Source organism: Bombyx mori, chromosome 7 (assembly GCF_030269925.1).
Source record: "Bombyx mori chromosome 7, ASM3026992v2".
Taxonomy (NCBI): domain Eukaryota; kingdom Metazoa; phylum Arthropoda; class Insecta; order Lepidoptera; family Bombycidae; genus Bombyx; species Bombyx mori.
In genome coordinates, this window is record NC_085113.1 from 12,878,619 (window position 1) to 12,904,981 (window position 26,363).

The 26,363-nt window shown below is 38.3% G+C and overlaps 1 protein-coding gene and 1 long non-coding RNA gene across 2 annotated transcripts; one reads left to right on the forward strand and one right to left on the reverse strand.

Annotated features, from left to right (window-relative positions):
* Positions 1-3,497: 3,497 nt before the first annotated feature.
* Positions 3,498-6,137, reverse strand: LOC105841584 (uncharacterized). Its single transcript, XR_001139635.4, has 3 exons — positions 5,960-6,137; positions 5,710-5,867; positions 3,498-4,128 (listed from the first exon to the last, which is right to left on the reverse strand). It is a non-coding gene; the product is annotated as an uncharacterized LOC105841584 (long non-coding RNA).
* Positions 6,138-7,663: 1,526 nt separating this feature from the next.
* Positions 7,664-25,855, forward strand: LOC692748 (kinesin like protein 2). Its single transcript, XM_038012078.2, has 21 exons — positions 7,664-7,887; positions 8,884-9,031; positions 9,781-9,930; positions 10,627-10,845; positions 11,316-11,404; positions 12,069-12,317; positions 12,498-12,751; positions 13,286-13,515; positions 14,237-14,400; positions 15,030-15,169; positions 15,252-15,343; positions 15,842-16,045; positions 17,085-17,252; positions 17,791-17,989; positions 18,573-18,755; positions 19,073-19,188; positions 19,944-20,075; positions 20,462-20,684; positions 21,221-21,354; positions 22,366-22,485; positions 23,335-25,855. Exons 1-21 carry the CDS (start codon positions 7,823-7,825, stop codon positions 23,452-23,454), a joined length of 3,399 nt encoding a protein of 1,132 aa, XP_037868006.1. The 5' UTR covers positions 7,664-7,822; the 3' UTR covers positions 23,455-25,855.
* Positions 25,856-26,363: the final 508 nt, after the last annotated feature.

Genomic DNA, 26,363 nt, shown 5'->3' on the forward strand with positions numbered 1-26,363 from the left:
TGGTAGGACCCCTTGTGAGTCCGCACGGGTAGGTACGAAACTACGGTGATCATACGTTTAAACTTGGAAAAACACTAAATTAATAAAATAAAAACTGTTCACACGACTTGAGTACTCACATAACCGCCATAAAGTCTTATGATAGACACTGCTTAGTACCATACTTATTTAGGTACGTACTAAATGTAACAGAATGTCCATGTCAAATGTATCCTTGACATTAACGCAAAAAATACCAACCCTCAAAATGTATGGATTAGCACGTCATTTACCTTATATACATATAAAGTGGGTCTTATTTCTACGGGCATTTGACACTTACAGGCGGTACACAGAGAAGTATTTTTCAGTGAATTTCTCGCCGGATCTTCTCAGTGAGTCGCAAATCTGATCCACTGGTAGAGTCCGTGAAGCACTGCTCTTGCCAGGACTAGTGTTAACGAATTCGAAAGGCTGAGCCCCTTGAGCTCGCCTGTACGTTAGGTGAAAATTGCATAACCCCTCGAGGCTACCAGTATAGTTAGGCAAAACAAAAGCCGTTGAAAAGGTAAGAGACTTCCATTTTAAAGAAAAAAATCAAATCAGCCACATACTGCCAATCTCGGAGCAGGAGAAAATGTTACCGTGGAACTTGGAACGGTAAGGTAAATAGCTTTTTGCATTAAACTAGATGTAACGATGAATTAATCTGCCAATACATTTATGAGAATTCAAAAATCTATCTATATACAATCCTATCTAACTTATCTATAATGTAAATGCCGCCGCCCACCTTGAGATATGAGTTCTAAGGTCTCCGTTTTTACAATACAACCGCTGCCCCACCCTTCAAACCGAAACGCATTACTACTTCACGGCAGAAATAGGCATGGTGGTGGTACCTACCCGTGCAGACTCACAAGACGTCCTATCACCAGTAATTACCTACGCAAATTATAATTTTGTGGATTTCATTTTTACTACAAGATGTTATTCCTTCGCCGTGGAAGTCAATCGTGAAGTGAATCATTTGTTAAGTACGTATTTCATTAGAAAAATTGGTACCCGTCTGCGGGACTCGAACACCGGTGCATCGCTAGATACGAATGCACCGGACGTCTTATCCTTTAGGGCACGACGATTTCAAAATTCTAGCGGCGTTATCTACACCATTAAGTTAACTCTGCTAGCCTTGCGATTCCGATTCGGTGGTAGATTCTGCGAAGCACTGCTCTTGCTAGAGCTAATGTAGCAAATTCTCACAAGCTGAGCCCGTGAGCCCACCTAGTGAGCGCAGTAAAATTAGCACCTTAAAGTACCAACCATTAGATAGGTACAACAAAGACCATACAAGTTTCCAGAATTAACACAACGTATGAGCAGATAGTGAACGTAAAATATAACTTATATTAATGACTTAATATCACAGATAAGTATTATTCTTGTTATTACAGAAAAAATACCAAAGTTAAAATACAATCTCAGAAGAAACAAGCATGTGATATCAGTGTCACGAATGTGAAAAACTTTTTTATTTATTTATCAGCGAAACTTATTATAGACTAGTTCATTACCAGTTTATAGTAATACACTCGCATCTCCAATGCTGAGGATGTACCTATAAATTGGGCCTAAATTATGTTATAAAAAATGCCAAAATATTCTTAATTATTTTGTAAACCACTGATTTGTAGATGCAGTCAGCCTATCCGAGTTGGTGTCATCTCAGCGCCTATTTTTAACGCGAAGCCATTACAGGATATATTTTCAAGGTTATCATTTGTCATACCTGTCGTCTTTAATGATGGTAATCTCTTCCAATTGATCTCCTAAATATGCGATCTAAAGAGGATTATTGCAAATTTATCAAACTCTTCTGCCCTCCTTACATAGGTACATTATTTAAATAAATGAAATTGTCTTCTGAGCACACCGAATTTGTCCAGCCGTATGTTTTTGCACAGCGCAGAAAAACGCCGTGTTCCCACGCCGCGGAGCCACTCCATCATAACTCCATGTTACCAGGTAGAGCTTTCACTCACCTAAAGAAAAACCCACACTGCCATAAGTGTCGCTTCTATATTATTTACAGAAAAAATCGGTCCGCTAAATAAGCGATCGAGTTATAACGGTACCTTTTTAATACTCTTTTATTAGCTTCAGACGTATGTATGTTAGTATGTAACGGAATCTTTGAACATGATTTTGACCCCCTTCAAAACGTCGGATTAACTCGAAATTTGGTATACTTATTAAGGACCGATGATAATTCAATATTAAAAAAAATATAAATATTTTATGAACAGATATGAGTAGAATGGTTATTTTACCCCACGCTTATTTACAATAAAATCATTTTTTCTTACACTAATTTTAATTCAAATTTATTAAAATTTATTTTCTATTTTTTAGTTGGATTTTCTATAAAAGCGTATTTTGTTAGTTTTTTTAACAATTTTTTTTTACCATACCTATATCTCCTGTACACACTTGGCGACGCACCGTAGAGAGAACTGCCAATGTGACCTGGAGTGATGTCAAGGAGCAAGCGCAAGACAGGGTAAAGTGGAGACAGCTTCTGAGGGCCCTATGTACCAGCGGGGTACCCTAGGACTACAACAACAATAACAACAATACCTATAGGTATACGTCTCTCTCATATGACATACAATTGAATATAATATGTTGTTGTATACTAGTGTAATACTCAGAGAGCACCACTGTTATTTCCATAATGGATTTATAAATCGCCTTATATGATGCCCACAATACGAGATAGCTTGTCTTACTCTGAGACAGATCACAATGACATATCCTTGAACCTTGCCTGATAAAGACAAAGTGTTATTATTGGCAGTGGATTTAATGACTTCTGAGTGGTCATGATAAATGTTAGGTATGTTTTTTCTCATAGCTCTCAAAGCATTTCATATTTAGCATATTAGATGTTATTTGCTGTAGTAACATATTTAACCTTTTTTTTTCAAACAAAAGACATATTTTAGTATTTTGTTAAAAGCTTCAATTTTTTTTTCGGAAAACTCGGAAGTTTTTGTATTTACGAATTAAATTATAATGCGTAAAACTCAGAGTCTATCCTGACGAAAGCGATCGCTCTGTTAATTGTAACAGAGAGAATATATTGATACCATAATAACAATGATATCAGAAAATAATGACTTCAAAATCCACAATAATTCCGATAGCACTCACTAAGGGTTGACTTTCATTAAACTAATCTTCAAAGTCAACCGTTGCTTATCTCTAATTTATGGCCGAATACCATGAAGTAGGAAAAACTTTATATGTCCGTTATTTCAGTTCTTACGCGGAAACCCTCTGATTTCGGAGCCCGACATATTCAGTTAACTCTCTCGGGCACCCATGTTCTCACGGCGGACTTAGCTTCCACAAGCCACCGGTCTAATCCATACGTGTTATCAATCGTTAATTATTCCACTACTCAGCTTTATTCATTAAAACGGAATAGAAAAAAAATTAATAAAGTGAAAACATGCTTTTCGTGGGTTGAATCTGTTTTTAATTATTACAATAGTACAAAACAAAAGGATTTCTTGATAACTGCTTGCTCTGTATATAAATCGGACAAAACAGATCTAAAAACGGATAAAATACTAATATAATCTCCAAAGACTAAGGAGAATACATTTCAACTTTTTACAACACACACAATTTCAGGAATGGTTATCATAATTTCGGAACGAAATCGTGCGAGAGCGCGCGAAAAACTGCAAAATGGCCGCCGTCTAATGCAAATTACACAAGGAAAAAGCCGACGATAGGTAAAAAGAACGAACTCGTAGTATTTCATGGACATCAGCAGTTATTGAGCGCGGCTTAGTGTTTTTGTGTAGATTCCCGCTTTGTCGCTTGTCTGGTTTTTGTCTGGCGGACGGAGTCTGGGAAGCGGCTGGCGGCGGTTGCAAAAACCGATCGCGGGCGGCCATAACGCCACCGTCACAAAAACATCGGGACACACGGATAGAATTAATGCGGCGAGTCTTTAATTTTCTTGAAGAAAGCGCGGGAGGAAATGGTGTACGTAATGAGCGTCGGTGAACGTAAAAACCGTCTCGTATAATCGCATCGCCCGTTTATGCAGGCCGCTTTTCTTGTACATATTGGATTCTGTAAAAAAAATATACATTCGAAAACCAATGTACATACATTTGCGTTTTATTGATGTTCAATAATTATTTTTCTCATATGTTTTTTGGAACAGTCAGAACGTGTGAGCTAACTGAATTGCAACAGAAAAGTACAGAAATTATCTATATTACAAAAAATGTTCTATATTTTGATTTAACGGTTCTAATGGATGACTATAACTGACCGACTGACCCCGAGTTAAAAATTAATTCGTTTAGAGAATTTATGTTATTAAAAGCTTAAAGTAAATAAAAAAAATATTAGGTACGCCAGTAGGTATATTTTTAGAGCCTAGAAGAATCATTGAGACAAGTAGGTATATTAAGACAAGTTTTTTTACTGGTGGTAGGACCTCTTGTGAGTCCGCGCGGGTAGGACTCACAAGAGGCAGTAATGCGTTTCGGTTTGAAGGGTAGGGCAGCCGTTGTAGGTAGCGGCCTCCCCCCGGTGAAGGTCAAGGGGCGACCTGAGGGGGTGAGGCCGCGCGGCGCGCTACCAGCACTCTAGCGCGCTGCCGTGGAGTAAATAGAGCGACCGGTCGACGGTGTATCGCGTCCCGACCCGGCAGGCTGGTTCTGGTCCAGCGGGGTATTCCGGGACACCAGCGGCACCGTCCGGGCGGCCCGACGGGCTGCCGTACCGAGACGGCCGACGTTTCAGAGCCTTCGATTCGCCTCGAAGGCTCAGTCGGCTGGGCGTCCTTGGGGTGAGCCGCGCCGTCTGGTTGTAGTGTTGACCGCGGTAGCCCCCCTACCTCATCCGGGTTCTGACCTCAGAGGGGATCGGACGTCGGGTGTAAGAGTGCAGGGGAGTCGTTTAGTGGGTGGGTCCTAAAATCCTTGGGCCCGCGGTCTGCTCACAACACCATGCAGATCGTTGAGTCTCACATACCCCGCGCGCCCCTTTTGCGCGGGGACCTCGTAGGAGGTTCGGCCTCTACCCGAAAAAAAAAAAAAAAAAACGTCAGCCGTTGTAACTATACTGAGAACTTAGAGTTTGTATCTCGTGATGGGTGGCGCATTTACGTTGTAGATGTCTATGGGGTCAACCACCCACCTAAGCAATAAAAAAAAAAGTGTCTCGAAAGTTTACGGCCAGTCTGGATGAAATCTAAGTATCTAATCCCTCTTTTTAAATCTAAGCACAGGTGCAATTTTACGACCTTCCTAATAGGCAATATTATAATAAACCTTTATTCGTTCTTGGCCGTAAGTGACAGTTTAGCTATAAAATAGCTAGTACTTAATTGGAGAAAGCATATTTTGTATTTAACGTACGTATTATTTTGGTACTTATTTGTACTCTGCACTATTCCAACTTAAAACTTCCAATGTTTAACGTTTCATCTCTTTTTTAAATGATTATTCAGTGTCTGTCGCTCAACTCCTTCTCCTTCGGTGCTCGGACCGATTTTGATGTTATTTTGTTTTTTGTCTTCAATTAACAATTAAAACCTATAGAGCGTACCTATAATTATATTCCAGGACTTTTCAGCGCAAACCAACGTTTTCAATCATCTTCATTACAACGTTTTTAAACCTATCAAACCTACGATATTACCTATTATAATATTAGTGCAGTTCATAAAATTAGTATTCAATACAGCAAGTCGGAAGTCCTTAGCGAAGCGTTACTTCGTAGTGGTGACGAGGCAAGCTTTTCGTGGCCACCGCTCCCTTCTTGACTGAAGCCGTGCCCGTCTATCCAATCTGGTGTAACTGGAAATATCAAGCGATCACTTAATTAAGAATCATAATGATTTGGTAAAGCGCTGACAGCTTTAAAATAGGGCTTGAGAACAGAATTTTACTGTTAAATTTATTTAATATTCTTCCACTTTTATATCATTACAAAAATCCAAAAAGCTTCCATAAGCTTTCCCACCAAGAGTCAAATTGGGGGATACATTGGGAAAATCCAAAAGAGTTAAAGAATAATATCAATCTATGATTTTTTTAGATGATAACATCAAATTGTCTTTACGCGATCTAACATTAATAAACGATATATGTCATAATCGAGATGTCGAGTCTAAGTCTGTGTGTCTTTTTAAATATAATAAATATAGCCTATGTCACCCGGGGATAGGGTAGCTTTCCAACAGTTTAAGATTTTTTTAAATCGGTTCAGTCATTTCGGAGTCTATTCAATACAAACAAACAAAGAAATCTTTCCTCTTTATAATATTAGTATAGAAGTATAGATGAAGACGAACTCGAAAATAAATCAGATACAAGATAACTAACAAACTGCTTAATAATAAATATACCAGTGTCCTTACTTATCAGTGCTCTTTAATACAGTCCAAATTAAGTAAGTCATGCTATGTATTTTGAATTTAAGGCTGATTTAATTAAAGTTTATACAATCTATGGCTATGCGATTTTTTTCCTACCTATGCTGATAGCCTTGAGAGGCTATTTCAGCCTCACCCTAAGATGTAGGTGAGCTCACGGGGCTCAAACCGGAAGTGTTGCTAACACTGGTCCTAGCAAGAGCAGTGCTTCGCAGAATATACCGCCGGATCGGAAACCAGACTCACTGAGAAGATCCGGAGAGGAACTCAATGGGCTGTGTGCGGTTTTGCAGCTTACCTCAAACCACACATATGTATTGACTTGAAATTAGTCGATTTTTAACTAAATACATACTTTAGTGTCTGTAATTAGGTAAGTGACACACACTAAGCTGTGTGTTTAGTTAAACTTAGCGTTATGAATAGTAAAATCTAGCGGAATAAAATACAGTGTATCTGTCTGATACTAATTCAACGATAAAATTTGATGACATTAAATAAAATTACTTAAATGAGATCAGATGTAATTAACTATGGTTCAAGTAACATAGAAGAAAAATAGAAGACACATCTAGTATTTTTTTATCATTTTTAAACACTTATGTACTTTCCCATTTACCACCTACCATTTAATAACCCACCATCACATTAGTACATAAATAATACGCGATGTATAAGAGTTAACTACACATTTAAACCCGAAGGAACTCTAAATTAGCAAAAACACATAGTCAAGTAATTCATATAATTGATACCTCGTGTTTCAGCCGAAAAGTCTTCACCCAATATTTAAATGTTCTTAAATTCTTAGTCCCTGGCTCAGTATTCAAATGTTCTTATATTCTTAATTCCTGGCTTAGGAAATAATCAAACTAAAATAATAAACGCGATATTAAGACATAAAAGTACGTTTAATAGTGGAACTGGATATTAATAATAATTAAATACATTGTGTAAGTGAGTGATATTTACTAATGATTCCATTTTCCATCCACCTATGTCACGATGTTTGCTTTTAGTTATAGCAAATTTTTGCGGGTATTCTTTCAAACCACCTTTTGATTAAAAATAATTTGCTCCATGAAACCTGAAGAATTCGTTCTAGACTCTTTTATTTTCATCGCCTTACGTTGTATTGAAAATCTTATTCGACTAAGTGAAAATAGTCGATATGGTTGTACCGCTTTGCTAGAAATGATTTTGTATACTGGTAACATTAATACAAATTTTGAATTCAGCTTGGTCCAACGACTGCAACGTATTTCGTGATAATTTTCAAATATTGACGATTTTTTGTATGATTACGAAGAAAAAATAGTATATTTGTGATAACATAAATAATTTGTTTGTGTAACAGTTTATGTGTGCGGTGTCAATATGACGTCGGAGAAAGGATGTCGGAAAGAAAAGAATCAAAATATCCAAGTGTTTGTTCGTTTGAGGTAATTTCATGAGTTTTATTTCTTGATCAGTCCTATGGATATTTGGATAATTAATTAAGTAATTAAATACTTTAATACAATACATCAAACACCATTCATCGATATACAATAGTACGTTTTATGCAATTCCAAAGGACGAAAGTCTTAGGACATTCCAAATGCCTCCAGTACATCCAAAATAGAAAAGAAATCATTTAAAATGCGTCTTCGTAACGTTAAATCATAGGTTTTGAAAAAAAGAATACGTGTTCCACTTCAAAAACTAATGGTTCATTATTCCAAATCATCATTCATCAGCTTTTGACATATACAAATTTAACTAATTTGCCTAATTGTATTATAACCAAAGATTAATTAAACTTAAAGAAATTAAATTTCAAAATGTGACTAACTATTTCTGTTGACCCTATGAAAGTTATAGCTACGATGGGAAAAAAACTTGTGGCCCAATAGTTGAATTTATTAATGTTTCACCAATGAGTTTGCTTGGATCTAATGGGTACATAATATAAAAACCAGGACAAACATAGTGAGCACTCACACTCAGAGTATCAAATTGTCAGATTGAAAAACTATAGAATTGAATATCAGATATTGTGTATATATGAGTCGTCTATTATCAAAGGTGGCAATCTGTGCATTTGGACAAAAATTTTTTATTGATATGTCAATACAGATTGATTTGAATATAATCGTCTCCTTCAAAGAATACGGTTCAAAACCTGCATTAAATAAAGGTTAATAGTTAACCTGTTATTTATCTAAGATGTCGTTCCAAAGAGTTTTGTGACTGCCAATGGAATACAAAGACAATAATTCGTTTTTCTGATTTACCAATCATTCTCCAAAAGTCAGATTGCCGGCTTTGATAATAGTCGACTCATATAATATATATTGTGTTGTCTAAGACTTCCATTGGCCAATTAGCACCACATAAGCTGCAAGATGTTCACAACTATGCCAAAATGCATTACAATGATAGCAAAATATTTCCAGACCGCTCAACCAACGGGAACGAGACCTCAAATCTTTGGGGGTAGTTGAAGTGCACAATAACAAGGAGGTTGTTGTGAGGATCTCACAGCAGAACAGCATTACCAAGAAGTTCACCTTTGACAGAGCATTCGCTCCTTATGCTAACCAGGTAAAAAACAACTTACAGGCAGGAATAAAGTAATTATCCTTATTCTGAAGATTTAGGTCCCTTAATTACCTGCTGGTATGCCATCATGCATGCCTGTCTCCTCCAACTTCTTCCTTTGAGTTTGGTTAACAGTGTACACAAGGACGTAGAGTGCATTATAATTATACTTTTTTTATTATTATTATTATTAATATTGCTTAGTGGACGAGCTCACAGCCCACCTGGTGCTAAGTGTTTACTAGAGCCCATAGACATCTACAACGTAAATGCGCCACCCACCTTGAGACATAAGTTCTAAGGACTCAGGTATAGTTACAACGGCTGCCCCATCCTTCAAACCGAAACGCATTACTGCTTTTATATAAATGTAAAATCTACTTTACGCTATACGCTTTAAGCTACTTTAATATAAATGTAAAATCCCTGTATTTATGTTATACTTGCTGTTTTTTAATGTCAGTCGCAGTTGAACAATTTGATTACTCCCCTGTTAATAAGTGGGCACTGGAACTTGGAACTAGCCTGCAGAGTTTGAGCACTAACATAGTCTCATTACTGTTTTAATAATTTATTTTGCTTGATAATTGTCTGGGTAGAATATTCATATCAGAAAGTTACATGGACTATATCAATGTTATTGATCAATGTGAGTTTCTGAGAATGTTTCCTAGTTATGATAAGTAAGAGTAGTGCCAGCTGAAAAGTTTTAATTTAAAATTTGTGAAGTAACCCCATATTCCTTTGCTTAGGTGGAAGTTTACCAAGAGGTGGTCAGCCCACTCATTGAAGAAGTGCTGGCTGGCTACAATTGCACTGTCTTTGCTTACGGTCAGACAGGCACTGGCAAGACCCACACAATGGTCGGAGAAAATACTGGTGATGAAACTACTTGGCAAAAGGTCAGTCTGCTTATTCATATTCATTATAGATTTTTTTTATTGCCTTTGTAGGCAGACGAGCATACGGCCCACCTGATGGTGAGTGGTTACCGTCGCCCATGGACTTCAGCAATGCCAGGGGCATAGCCAAGCCGCTGCCTACCTGTATCTGTATCTTCCTATATCTGTGTGATGTAATTGATTGTCTATCTAGCTGTCTTGAAACTTTGTACAATTAGTAGTCACTTTAGGGTTTTTGTTTACGAGTACTATTACATGTGATGGGTGATTCAATTAGCTATAAAAATGTAACATGCATGCTTTGGTTTTATTATTCAAATATTTCTTCAACACATTACTGTAGTTTTTACATCATGCCCTAATTAATTTTTAAGTTTCTATAGAAATAATATTCATAACTTCAATTCATTGCGGTAGGCAGCGGCTTGGCTCTGCCCCTGGCATTGCTGAAGTCCATGGGCGACGGTAACCACTCACCATCAGGTGGGCCGTATGCTCGTCTGCCTACAAGGGCAATAAAAAAAAAAAAAAAAAAATCATAGTAGTAAGAACTTCCATGAGTCATGCAATGCTAGTAACAACTTAGCTATAGACTTGTTTCAAATCTCATTTGAAGTAATTTATGCCTCATCATTCTGTTGATTTTTTAAAAATAAACTATTTCGGTAGCCTTATAATTCAAAATTAAATACACAGGATCCATTAGCCGGTATAATACCACGTGCGCTGAGCCAACTTTTTGATGAGCTTCGTATTTCTAACACCGAGTACACGGTCCGTGTGTCTTACTTGGAACTATATAATGAAGAGCTCTTTGACTTGCTGGCAACATCTGAAGACAATTCCAAGCTCAGGATTTATGAAGATGTCACTAGGAAAGGATCTAATATTGTAAATGGGCTAGAAGAGATAACTGTAAGTACCGAGATGTTATAAATGATCAGCTTTTATTTTTAGGACATCTTGATGAATGCTATAGGTAAATAAAATAGTTTTGAAGTGATGCTTCTTTAGGCGCGTTGAGAGTGAAATTTAACTCGCGACAGATTCATTACGGCTAGAGAGAAAAGATACAATTTAGGAAGAGGGAGAGTGAGACAATAGACAGAGCGTTTCGTGAACCACTCGATCGTGTAGAGAGGAAAGGGACAATGCGAGCTAGGTCGTTTCTCTTATACACAGCATTCCCTATTACAAGAGAAATTTGATTTAAGGATGAAAAATAAAGAAAACCACAACACACAGTAACGCACCGCAAAAGAAGCTTGACTTCTTTCAAGTGCACCGAGTTGCACACGTAGATTTTTTTAAAGCTGTTTATTTTTTCTATTATCTGCAAGGACATATAAATTGTTTCATTTCTTGATTTTATGATATTCTTGCAGGTCTACAACAAAAAGGAAGTGTTCAGAATTATGGCCCAAGGACAGGAAAGGAAGAAAGTGGCTTCGACACTCATGAACGCACAGTCCAGGTAGGAACAATATTTTTTAATCAGCAAAGGTTGTGGACGAACTTACCACTCACCTGATGATAAATAATTATCGTCGTACGTTGACACTAATAGTAGGGATGTAACCAAGGTAACAATTGCCGAGGAGACCAAGAGAAATGTTTATAATTTTGAAGTCGTCATGACCTAAAGGATAAGACGTCCGATGCATTCGTATCTAGCGATGCACCGGTGTTCAAATCCCGCAGGCGGGTACCAATTTTTCTAATGAAATACGTATTTAACAAACACGATTGACTTCCACGGTGAAGGAATATCATAGTGTTATAAAAATCAAACCAGCATAATTATAATTTGTGTAAGTACTGGTGTTAGGGGATCTTGTGAGACTATACGAGTAGGTACCACCACCCTGCCTATTTCTGCCGTGAAGCAGTAATGCGTTTGGCTTGAAGGGTGGGGCAGCCATTGTAACTATACTGAGACCTTAGAACTTATATCTCAAGGTGGGTAGCGCATTTACGTTGTGGATGTCTATGGGCCACTTAACACCAGGTGGGCTGTGAGATTGTCTACCAATGTAAGCAATAAAAGAAAAAAAAATAACATTAAAATTTAACATGAAAAAATGTAAATTATTTGCTATTTAATTTGACTAAAAAATTTTGTATAATTTTATTTCTAGTCGCTCCCACACCGTCTTCACGATCGTAGTCCACATGAAAGAAAACAGTCCTGAGGGCGAGGAGCTGGTGAAGATAGGCAAGCTAAACCTGGTGGATCTCGCTGGCTCAGAGAACATCAGCAAAGCTGGTTCTGACAACCCAGCCAAGCGGGAGAGGGCCCGGGAGTGTGTGAACATCAATCAGTCTCTGCTAACTCTTGGGAGGGTCATCACTGCACTTGTGGAAAGGCATCCTCATGTTCCTTATAGGTAATTTAATTAATTTTGATTTAATGATTGCTACAGATCTTCAAGCGATGATGATTTTATTAACGTCAGCAGACTAGATCTAATTATGTGGCTAGAAAAATTAAGATACCGAAGTTGCAGAACACCTCGTATGTCCTATTACGCAAAGCAAACTATTTTCAAATTCTAAATCGTCCACAGAGAATCAAAACTAACCAGGATCCTGCAAGAATCCCTCGGTGGTAGAACCAAAACTTCAATTATTGCTACAATCTCACCTGGACATAAGGACCTGGAAGAGACCATGAGCACTCTTGAGTATGCTCACAGAGCAAAGAACATTCAGAACAAGCCTGAGATCAACCAGAAAATGACAAAGAAAGCTATATTGAAAGAATATGCTGAAGAAATTGACAGATTGAAGAGGGATCTGCAAGCTGCAAGGGATAAAAATGGTAAATTAAACATATCTCATTATCTTTCACAACAGTTGAACATGTGTGAAAATGTTGTTTTAATATCGTTATTCATCAAGAACAATCATTTGTTTCATACACAACATAACAATTTTATATAAATATCAGTTGCGAAACCACAATATCTGCACCAATTGGTGTGATGTTCATAGTCAGTCTAGAATATCTAGTTCATTATTTCATTTAGCACATTGTATATTTTTTACAAATACACCAAGAGTCCTAGCAGCATAAAACCAATGCATTTTGAACAATTAAAAAAATGGAATATCCCTTTTTTTTTCTCTGCATGTAATGGCATAGAATGTTTCATTTGACATCAGTTTTAGACTTCCAAAACAGCCTAGGTTTTGACATCATTCAGGCATATTAAAAGCTTTCTCATGGTCTATAACTGTTGTAACAATACTGCCTAAATATAATAATGGTAGTAAATGGTATACCAATATTATGTATTTAATACACCCTTGAATATATTATACTTAAATTATAAATTATAACCATAATTTCCAGGAGTATATCTAGCGAATGAAACCTTCGCCGAGATAACATTGAAACAGGAAGAACAAAGAAAAGAAATACAAGAACTCTTACTAAAGAAGAGAGCGATGGAAGAGGAAAGAGATAAGATGGAGAATGTCTTTAGTAACTTGAGTCGACAGTTGGAGTGCAGGGATGCCGAGCTCAATGAAACAAAGAATAAATTGAACAAAACAAATGCGAGATTAGCAGACACCTGTAATGTAAGTGGAAGCAGACTTTGATTGCTCAAAACCGTAGCTCGTCACTACATAGTATAAACAAAGTCGCTTTCTGTGTCCCTATATCTGTCCCTATGTATGCTTAAATCTTTAAAACTACGCAACGGATTTTGATGCGGTTTTTTTTAATAGATCGAGTGATTGAAGAGGAAGATTTATATGTATAACAAAATCCATTAAATAGTGCAGAAATACTGTTAGTTTTGAGGTTTCTAATGTGATGTCGTAAATAATCAATAATAAAATTTCATGTTTCCGAAGCAAAGCGAGGGCGGGTCGCTAGTGTCCCATAAAGTGCACTATAGACGCAATTAGAATACAGCTGCCCATCATAAGACATAAGGTCGAAATGTTTTACAAGGTCCACTTATAAACCAAAACGTTTTTTTATTGCTTAGTTGGGTGGACGAACTCACGGCCTAAGTAATAATGTTAGACATAAATGTGGGTTCACATAACACCATATCAATAGTAAAGTTGTATAGTTGCTTTGCGGCAAAATCAGAGAACTTATATCTCAAGGTGGGTGGCGCATTTACTTTGTGGATGTCTAGGGGCTCCAGTAATCACTTAACACCAGGTGGGCTTTGAGCTCGTCCACCCACATAAGGAATAAAAAAAAATACAAGCTTGGAATATGGTCTGTTATTAGTAGAATTAAATATTGATTAATTGATTAGTAATACAAATGTTGTTATTTTAGGTTCTGAAGACAACAAAACAACAATTTGAAGAGCAACAGTATTTAGTTCTGAAACATCGTGATACAGAACAAACTCTCACTCAACAAGCGAATCAGTTGCTGGCCACAGTAGACGTCGCCACCACACATGTCGCTTGCTTGCATGATAGTGTTGAAAAGAGGAGGTCAGATTTTTATTGTGTTTTATCATACATGAGCCACCTTACGATGAGTGATTAACAATAATGCCAGGCGTAAGTGAACAGTTGCGAACGCCATTAAGAATACTTTTAAAATAGCCTTCCCATTTTATGTCAGAAGATGTTATAAGACACTAGCTGACCCGGCAAACGTTGTTTTGCCATATATAAGATTTCTAGAGAATTTCTAGTGTAGAAAAAAAAACTAACTTATTGTAAATGTGTAAGGATGTGGTAGATGAGTGAAAGAGGCATGTAGTGCTGTGAACGATGAAGGAATATAAAAATAACAATACCTCATTCAACCACATAATGTCTCATTATAACAAAAAAAAATTGTCCAAAAAATAAAAAATAAATTTTAGGGGTGGACAACCCTTATCACTTAAGGGTATGAAAAATAGATAGTAGCCGATTCTCAGGCTTACTGAATATGCATAAATTTTTTTATGAGAATCGGTCAAGCGGTTTCGGAGGAGTATGGGAACGAACATTGTGACACGAGAATTTTATATATTAGATTGTCTATCTGGCTTTGTTTTATGTGGACTGTTTAGGTTAATTAGGTATCTTGGCTATTTTATTACACGAAAATGTCTTGTTCCAATCCACAGGCAATTAGAAAATGTTAATTTAGAAGTGACTAAAACTTACGTTGAACAATCCTCACAACACCGGGAGCACCTCACCGCTGGCATTGGGCATTACGTAGAGAACATCACTGCGGCACTGAAATCCCTCGATGATGCTATGAGTAAGTTAATTACTTATAATTTACTGCCTCGTCGTCAACACGCAGTACAGTGCTGTTTAAAAATTTCATTATGCCTCTCCAGATGACTATACAGACAATAACACTCGCACACAAGAAGAAAGCAAACTTAAATTGGAAGAGTTAATTGGAATGATGGAGACAACTATCAATGAGGTATGATATAGAATATTATTAAAGTATATGTTTTAATTCAGCTAGTTACGAGGACAAATAAAATAGTATGTAGTGAATAATGTAAAAAATATAATGTTTCTCGTTGATAGTCTTAAATGTTACTGGTGGTAGGACCTCTTGGGAGTCCGCACGGGTAGGTGCCTATTTCCACCATGAAGCAGTAATGCGTTTCGGTTCGAAGGGTGGGGTAGCCGTTGTAACTATACTGAGACCTTAGAACTTATATCTCGAGGTGGGTGGCGCATTTACGTTGTAGATGTCTATGGGCTCCAGTAACCACTTAACACCAGTTGGCTGTGAGCTCGTCCATCCAACTAAGCAATAAAAAAAAACCTACATGACCGATATCACACTTAGTGCTCCATACTTTTGAAAATATTTTAATTACACACTACCTAATAAATTGTTACCCTATCATGCTGCTTAGCTATAGCTAATTTTCAGAAACTGACAGTTTTAAATTAACACATTTCACAGATAAGATCCCTAGCATTGGACACACAGACCTCATTGGTTACAACAACAGAACAACATCGAAACGAAGCTCGGTCGATGGTAAGCGACCACAAGATGGCAATCTGTGCTGTTGGAGATTCATTAGTGGAGAGTGCTAACGATACCTTAGTCGCGGCCACCAACGTGGACCTCAGAGGACACATCGCTAGATTTGTCGAGCAGTGGGTGAGTAACTTAGTGTCAATAAGAATTCATATCGTACAGGTTGTTATGGAACGGATAGCCAAATGATGACGATAGAAGTCTCAAAATCGCGTTTTTATCATCACACCGTACGCCATCGGAGCAGAGTTCATCCATACGACCTGGAGCCACTGCAATCATCCACAGTGCGTTTCCAGAGACATTTTTGCCATGTGGCATCCGGCTTTGGAATGAGCTCCCCTCCACGGTGTTTCCCGAGTGCTATGACATGTCCTTCTTTAAACGAGGCTTGTGGAGAGTACTTAACGGTAGGCAGCGGCTTGGCTCTGCCCCTGGTATTGCTGAAGTCCATGGGCGACGATAACTACTCACCACTGGGCCGTATGCTCGTAAAAAGTATATAAAAAAAACGTTAGAAGTACAAAGCTGAATATGCAATAACCTAACCTGCAGAAATAAAGAAATGTAGTCGTCGTGGCCTAAAGGATAAGACGTCCGGTGCATTCGTATGTAGCGATGCACCGGTGTTCGAATCCCGCAGGCGGGTACCAATTTTTCTAATGAAATACGTACTTAACAAATGTTCACGATTGACTTCCACGGTGAAGGAATAACATCGTGTAATATAAATCAAACCCGCAAAATTATAATTTGCGTAATCACTGGTGGTAAGACCTCTTGGGAGTCTGCACGGGTAGGTACCACCGCCCCGCCTATTTCCGCCGTGAAGCAGTAATGCGTTTCGGTTCGAAGGGTGGGGTAGCCGTTGTAACTATACTGAGACCTTAGAACTTATATCTCGAGGTGGGTGGCGCATTTACGTTGTAGATGTCTATGGGCTCCAGTAACCGCTTAGCACCAGGTGGGCTGTGAGCTCGTCTACCCATATAAGCAATAAAAAAAAAAAAAAAAAAAAAAAAACACATAAATTTTAAATAAAGTTGATTATTAAAGTTGAAAATTTATAATTGATTATAACTATAAAAAAGACATTGAAGTAACTTTGTTGAGAGAATTAACAGGATATTGTTAAATAATAATACTGAGCGTCTGTGCACAGTACAGGGGAGCGGCGGAGCGCGTGACGTCACTGCAGCGTGCGCACGCAGCGTTCGACACGCGCGGGCGGGACGCGCGGCTGGCACGCGGCGTGCTGCACGCGGCCCGGCGGGACGGCGCGCGGGAGCAGGCGGCGCGCGCGCGTCTCGCGGTGCAAGCGTGTCTACAGGTAGTCAATCAAATCAAATGAAATAAAAAAAAAATATTCAACATAAATGAAAGTATGTACATACTTGTTGAGCGTCAAAAAGAACTACCGCCAATTCACAAAAACTAGCCTCCGTCCTGTGAAGAACTGGCAAGAGACAGCGGGCATGTCTTTTTTTTTTTAATATTATTTTTACAATGAGTATTATAAACGTAACAATTATTGCAATATTGAAATGCCCGGAGTGAGCAACTCATTCCCACTTTGTGCAATTTTCTATATAATCATTGACTTTATAGTAAGGTTTATTGCACAGATGTCCTTTAATAGTTTTCTTAAACCTATGTATATGTAGGTTCTGAACATCTTTGGGATTTTGTCGTACAGGCGCACAGAGTGCCCTCCTATTCAACACTCAACTAACTTCAGGTCATGTCCCCTAGAGCTTTCTCCTTCTACTATATCTGTTCCCTTTCCTTTCCTATTCTCTTGTCGCTATCAACGAAACTAATCGTAAACAGTAGAACTCTGTTTTAATTTGTCTAATAACATTTAACAGGAATTTCAACAAGAAAAATCTTACATTGAACAAAGACTAGAGAAACAATTAACTGAAATCCAGAAGGAAAGGGAGGAGACGGACCTGCGCCTCAGCGCCTGGATGGACGAGGAGAGAAGACTACTAGAAGAGAGACTAGCTCGACACGTTGAGAGCGAGAAGAAAGCCTTAGAATGTAAATTAGAAGTCAAAATGCAAGGTTTGTGTGTTATGTATATCTGTATAGGTACTAAAGTGAGCACTTGTTTTATTGATATATTATTAGTGTACTCAGTATTGTTTACGTTGTAACACTACTTGGCTGTGACCAACGCCAAGGTGACTTGATATAGTTTCATATTGTGTACAGTCATTTTACTTGCCTTAACAGCAGCCACAGTATTGCTACGCGCTGAGGCTTGGGATAAATAAAACTTTCACCGAAATACAAATTGAGAGTAATTGAGACTCTATTTAACAGTTAGAGCACTTAAAGCACACTTTAAAATTCGCAATTCGTTTCTCCTGCTTTGCTTCCGCCCTTAGAAAGTAGAACCACTTACTAGCTGCCATCGCGTCACCTCTGCAACGCTTTTATAATCGACACGACTACTCTACATTTATCGAGAACATTCCCGGTAGTCGACTAGTAGTGTTTTCGCTCTTTGATAATAGATGGCGTTACACTTCTCGAGCGTTTTCGATATTACTAGTTTTTTTTTTTGTACAACCATGGCACGGTACCTACATGTTATTAAAGATACTTCCTTCCGCTTATATTAACTTATCAATTGATGAAACAGAGGTAAAAGGCGAGAAGGCGTTATTAGAAGAGAGGATGTCCCGTTACATCGAGCTACAGAACGCCCAGCTCCAAGTGACCTCGGAGGCTCTGGAGCAAGCAGAGGAACACGCCTCGTGCTGCGAGAACCAAATAGCTGAGGATGAAAATAGTTTCAAGAGTTACGGGAAGGAATTTGAAGAAGGTAAAATGTGTTGTTATGTTAAACATGTAGTTGTTACATGTATTAGTTTAAACTGCAACACTATCGCCGTCCACCCAGTCCGACACCGCCCAGACGGACACCACCCAGACTGACACCACCCACACTGACACTACCGTCCCATCTCAACCGCGACAGTTTGAGCGGTCGAATGTCTCTCAACGCATCTGATGCCCGTTGGTGTCAGCATCGTTGCTACAGTTTGTCTGCCTAAACGATTTTATATTGTGCACTAGATCTCTCTTGTTAGTGTAACTTCAAACATTTTCCCACCTAATATAAATCTGATTATTAAACAGGAGTTAGTGCAGTCGGCACGGAGATGGAAGCTTTTAGTAAAAACGTTGTGGAAGTCGTCGAGCACATCAACAACGAACTCGTGGCTGCGGTGCAGCGGGCCTCCTCGCGTGTGCAGGTCTGTCTACTCACTGTGTACTTACTCACTGTGTATTTACTCACTGTGTACTTACTCACTGTGTATTTACTCACTGTGTACTTACTCACTGTGTACTTACTCACTGTGTACTTACTCACTGTGTACTTACTCACTGTGTACTTACTCACTGTGTATTTACTCACTGTGTACTTACTCACTGTGTATTTACTCACTGTGTACTTACTCACTGTGTACTTACTCACTGTGTACTTACTCACTGTGTACTTACTCACTGTGTACTTACTCACTGTGTATTTACTCACTGTGTACTTACTCACTGTGTATTTACTCACTGTGTACTTACTCACTGTGTACTTACTCACTGTGTACTTACTCACTGTGTACTTACTCACTGTGTACTTACTCACTGTGTGCTGATAGCCTACTCGTCCTGATCATACAAGGGGCACGCTTTTGAATGCAAGGTATTGGTAAAAATAGACAGAAACGAGACTGGAGAGGAGATATAGATAGAATGTATTAAATTTTAGTATGATTTGAAAAGTCAAAATAAATTGAAAATGGAAGATTAATAGACTCCGGAGAACTGAGATAGTTGAACTTAGCAATATCAAAACATTCAAATTCAAAGCAACAATTCAAATGTTGCGACTTAACAAGTTTTCAAACACAAATATACTTGCTATTGTATCATAAATAAAAGGAATAATTCTTTAGTAGGGTCTCAATATGATTTATAATATGTTTTAAAAGAATTATTCTGTATTTCACAGCAAGACTTAAAGAAAGTTATGACCATTGACGATGAAACCTGCAAAAGGTTTACGGATCAAACCAATTCAGTGCTGGATCATCTGCTCGCCGAGAACGCAAGGACCGTGGACAGTGTAACGCAAAACATCCAGGTGTGATATACAGATATTGTCACAACAAACGTTGGATATTTGTAATTTAATCTCTAATTAACCCCCTAGTGAACTGGTGAACCAAACAGTGGCCTCGTTTCATTGAATTTATAAAAGTTTAATCATATATGTGTACTATGTCCAGCAGCGGACATCTGTGGGCTGATAGAATAGAATAGAAATCACATATAATATTACCATATTTTTTTTATTTTCCTTCTCTTTGCTACTTAAGCCAAGAAGCAATGAAGCATTTTGATAGATGCTTCAGGCCTTTAAAGAAGAGTGATCTCTTGTCTTAGGATTGGGAATAGGATTTGTCTGTGTTAATAAACTGTAAACAAAAGTTTGAAACGAAATATTATACAAATGGTTTCACATTACAGAGCAACACGACAACGACAATTGAGAACATTCGCCATCTCGCTTCGACCTTAGACTTCCTGGTCAGTCTGTCTCGTTCGCTCCGCGCAGACCACTCCGCCAGAGTGCAGGATATGGAGCAAGAGGCCTTCAGTCTGGAGGGACAAGTGAGGGACGCTGTGGAGCGACACGAGGATCTGGAGAGGCAGTGTCTCGCGCAGAGCTACAGGGTGTACTCACCTACAGGTCAGCTTCGTGTGTCCACGCACTACTGAGTGTGCATGGTTGATTGCCCTACTGGTGGTAGGAGCTCTTGTAAGTCCGCACGGGTAGGTACCACCACCCTGCCCATTTCTGCCGTGAAACAGTCATGCGTTTCGGTTTGAAGGGCGGAGTAGCCGTCCTGTTAAACTGAAACTTTAAAAGGTTTGAACACAATCACCATTCAAGCTCTTTCAGTCACTCTATTTTCAATAATAATGTAATTTTTCGTATTATCGAAATTGAAATCCAGATTTTGTACGGGACGAGTAAGTTGGCAATCCATGCTAAATTCAACTGAATTTCATTTTTAAGAATTTGTGTTTTCACTACATTCGTATCTTGTCACCAACATGCACACGACACAAATACGAGTAATTATGGACTATGGCCGCTATCGCCGCGGAGTCCACAGACCTATTGAGGTGTTGAGACGTGAGGTCGAAGTCTCAATAGTATAGCAGCACGGGCGGCCCACCACCGGCAGACAGCGAGTAAGTAAGGTGGTTGTTGCGTTGCAGGGCGCACGCCGGCGCGCTGCCAGTACCGCTACCCGCGCGCGCTCGCCGCCACCTCGCCGCACGCGCGCCTGCTGCAGCGGCTGCGGGACAACAGCGGACCCGCGCGCGCCTCGCCGGATTACAGCGGACACGATGCAAGTTTACTATTTATATATTTACGAATGTATTAAGCAATGTATTGAAAATTGTTGATGTCGAGGTCAACGACCTGACACGGGACCGGGATGCCTTCGTGTTACATCGCTGCTTCTCGTATATGAACTTAAGCGACAAATGTAGTGTATTAATAAACATTATACATTAATAATCATAAAAATAAAAACAAAAATAATTTTATGAAGATTAATAGTGAATCCTCAATGGATTGCCGTTTCGAGAACAGTTCGCTTGTTCCGCGCGCGTGAGCACGGTCACAGCCCGGCACGCTGTACCTACAACAAATTTGTAATACGTTTCAATGAAAACGATTACTCAAATGTTTTTGTAAAATGAGTCGTCTATTATCAAAGGTGGCAATCTGTGCATTTGGACAAAATTTTTTTATTGATATGTCAATACAGATTGATTTGAATATAATCGTCTCCTTCAAAGAATACGGTTCAAAACCTGCATTAAATAAAGGTTAATAGTTAACCTGTTATTTATCTAAGATGTCGTTCCGAAGAGTTTTGTGACTGCCAATGGAATACAAAGTCAATAATTCGCTTTTCTGATTTACCAATCATTGTCCAAAAGTCAGATTGCCGGCTTTGATAATAGTCGACTCAAATATAATACACGTTTTGTGGAAATAAGAGCTAGTGACGCTAAGTCCCATAAACTATTTCTTTTCACATTTAATTTAGTTAAATAGTTATTTTATTACCCACATAATAAAGTAGTACTATCCACTACCACTATTTTACCAGTTTACCACATTTTACCACTATTTTATTACCCACTAGTAAAGTTTATGTAGTGTTTAAGTCTTCTTAGTCAATCGTGAGGAGGCGGCACGACACGAAAACCATCTTATCATAGCATAGGTAGGTACAAAAAAAAGTAAATCGTCGTATGCTTGAGCACTCACCAAACGGATATCCTAGTACTCCATAAAATTTAATAATTAGCCGATACAATAAAATCATACTTTGTGTTGTTTTCAGGACTGTGTGGTGGTGGAAGATGTCGACGAGGCTGAGCTGACGGACTTCACTCCTCCCGCCAAACACAACCTGAACATACTCAAGAGCACGTCGGAGACCGACATCTACCACATGCGGAAGGTACCCCCGACTTCCACCGCGCATACAATATACATTTGTTGAAATATAAAGTAATTTATTTCAAGTTAGACGTGTACGATGGACGGACGGCCTGTAGCCGGAGGTCACGGCTGACCTCTGATGCTTTCTAAGTGAATATAACTTAAGCACTGTGGTGATTTCAAAAACGGAAACAATTCGAGCAGGGCATCTAAACACATATGTTTCCTAAGGGCTAAATTGGGAGACACTATAATAGACTCGTATGGAAGAGGTCACTTGTCCTACCCGTCAATTACACACGTATTATATTTTAAAGTGCCAATCAATAATGTCCGAACCTAGCCACAGAGGTGATACAGTGACACTGCTTGGAACTTTTTAGCGGGAACGCGATGAGTGAAGTTGTGTGATTTATTTTATTTTGTCTATTGTTTCTTCAAGTTTCAATGTATAACAACGGTGGTTTATTAACTGTTTAGTATCTGTGAAAGTGCACAAATGTGGAAAACTGAAACAAAGCCGCTGGACGTAAATTCTCGGGATCCTCCAAAAAGTCCACTGAGAAAGTTCTCAGTAAATGACCACCATTTTACTGAGATATTTCATCCCATATCATCTCATCTCGTTTTATTTCATTTCATTTCATGCCACGTTTCATATTAATCAACTTCATTTCATTTGATATCATTTTTCATATAAAAAAGTTTTCATTAAAATTAAAATAAGACTTGACCTAAAGGTCTTAGTTACTAGGTCATAAAACATCTCTTAAAAAAAATGACATTATGGAACGCCTCACACTTACAATACAAAATAAATATGAGTATAATGAATAAATGTTGGCATTGTAAGTTTGTGTGTCCGCAGCTCGAGCACCAGGGCAAGGAGAACTGCGAGCGGGGACCCGTCTCGTCCATGAAGAAGCCGTCGCGTCTGCCGGCGCCCGCCGCGCGACCCCTCGCCGAGCGCAACGGGCTCGCGCACTGACCGCCGCCCCACCGCCAGCCGACCGCCGACTGCGAGCCGACTGCCCACCGCCGACCACGAGCCGACCGGCGACTGCGAGCCGAGCACGAGCCGACCGCCGACCGCCGACCGACCGCGAGCCGACCGCCCTCCACCTCCGACCCGCACCAAGCGCATGATTAAACCCTCAAAGTCGTTAATAATGTCCACGGTTAAAAAATTTAGAAAAAACTACAATTACCGTAGATTAGGTGGAATCGGGACCGTTTCCAAATTCAACACAAATATCCAATGGTTTTCTTAGGTAATACTAATAAAATTGAGATTAAAATGGCTCCGGAGGCTTAAATTTTTATATACGATGCGTTATTATACATAGTTCATTACAAAATATACACAAAAACTGAAAAAACTAGATTGACCTGATTCACCTTAGCTTTGGGGTGATTCGGGCTACGTATGGGGACAATAGGGTTTTTCGTTAGGGCTGGCACTATTTAGTTGTTAGGTAGGTACCTAAATTTAGGTAATTAGCTTTTTAAAATCTTTAATTAGTTACAAAACTTTGATGACTAAATTAAACTATTTAATATTCTTAAACATTAAATAAAAGTCATTTCCAGTTCAACAAAGTTAAATCTCTAACAACCCAACAAAAGTATTGTGACATTCCAGATTTGTCACTATTCTAACTCTAGGTAGTTTTCCAATGACAGCGCATTATTTTATTAATGCGGCATAATGCTCAACGTTGAATGTTCCAACTACAGCAACTCGAAGCACAATCGAGCACTCTCAAAAGTACTGCTCTCGCGTGATACTCGCAATCGATACCGACTCAGTGACAGAAAATTGACAAGTGTTTTTTCTTTAAGTTGGCATTGATCGAAATTTTGTTTATATTATCGTTAGTAATATTATTTAATGTTGAAAAAAATTGTAAGGCTTTCGTTTTGTCGTAGTTTCTTAGAAATAATCAATGTTAATTAAAACTGTGCTAAGTTAGCGCACTCTGCTGATGCATTTGAAAACTAATTCACGTTCCGATTAAGCTTCAGCATAATTCGGCATTGTGCGTCACTGAGTCGCATTATGCTCTGTAATTGGAAAACTACCCTAGTCTCTATTCCCCCCAATCTACTGTATTTAGTTTAATGGTATCTAATTAAATTAATCACTCATGAAAATGAAATTACAAGCTGACTGAAAATTAAAGTGTTATTATTATTCATTGTGCAATTATTATTTTTAATTTGTATCTGGCTAACCTAAATGCTGGCTTGTATGTTATAAAAAGGAAATCTCCATCTGTCTACTCTCTGTCTCTTGTTTGACTTTGCTCTCGGATATACCAGATACATTATTGACTTCAGTTTTCACGGACAGTTCATCAGATAATAGTTAAGACTAATTGTACGGTTTAATCTAGCATTGCTTACTGTCATTTATCCAACATTATAAACGCTCTACAACAGTCGTGGTCGCGAATGACAGTAATATAAATAATTATTATATTTAAATCGCAAATTAATTTTAATTAAATCGGATATATCTTTATTAAGCGGATGTCCCCTGGCCAAATGAAAGTACGCCTCGACAGGGGACCGGTGCGCGACGAAATATAGATAGAGATGACTTATTATTTGTCTATTTTAGATGTATTTTATATAGTATTATATTATAGTAAAATTCTAAAAAACTACTAACATTTAATAGGTTAAAGCTTTCTTCTTCTACTCACAATCTTTGTAGTGGGATACGAAGTTATATAAAGCTTCAGTGTGAGCTTTCAGTCCTCGTTTCTAGAGTTAAAGTTATAATAATTTCAAAAACTATTAACTATTTTGTTTTCATTACCTTAGTTTAGTAGACGAGCTCTCGGCTTACCTGATTCTAAGTGGTTCCAGGGTTGCACACCATGTTGTATTGTAATGATGCTATATTGCTATCTGACTGAGACATATCACGCTACGCGGTAGAAATAGGCAAATTGTACCGCCCTGATGAGGCTCGCGACGTGCGCCGGCCGCAGTATTATCCTATTTCTGCCGCGCAGCCAGGCTGTGCTCTGGATCCAAAGTCTTGACGTTGTCTGTGGGCTCCGGCAGTCGCTTAATACTAGGGGAGGCCGTGAGCTAGTCCGCCTCGTCACAAAGACTATATATTTCAAGAACATTATCATCTAAAGTATTCCGTAAAGGAGTGGTTGGGAGGATACTTCAAATGTTAATGTGAAAATGTTATAAGGTCCCTCTGAACTCTACGTTTGTACGCGAAGATGTGAAGAGTCTGCGATAAAATTAGTTTAAAATAATTATTGAGTAGAGCAGAGCGCATTTCATATATTATAGATGTTTGTGTGTTGTATGTAACGAGTGTATGTACTTTGTTAGTATTTAAATAAACTATATTAAGGATTTTGTTTTGTTGTTTGATTTGTTGAAGGGGAGGGTAGGGAAGGTGCGCATTTACTTTGAAAAAAAAATTACTTAACGATCTAAAGAAAATTGTGTTTGATAAAGAAAAAAAAGCAATAATATATAATATCAACAACAATCATATTATTATTGTATAGACAACGGATTTACTCAACTTCAATTTGACCTGAAGTTGGTCAAAATGAAGACGTCTGAGAAACCTGACAATTTGCGCACCTGTCAACGACCATGACAATATTGTATTTACCTTTATGGTGACCAAAATCATCTGAATCTATTATTTACTGTTTGGTTGGGCTTGCTATTAAAAGTATTTATTTTATTTTTTAAATATGCATGTATATTCTTAATGTCAATTTAACCTCTTCTGGGACATTGGCACATATATACCTATGTATGTATACGTTTGGCTTTTCATTTTTATTTATATCTTTAATTTTACGCTAAATGGCCGCATACCTATATGGACATATTTTTTTTAATTAATAGACA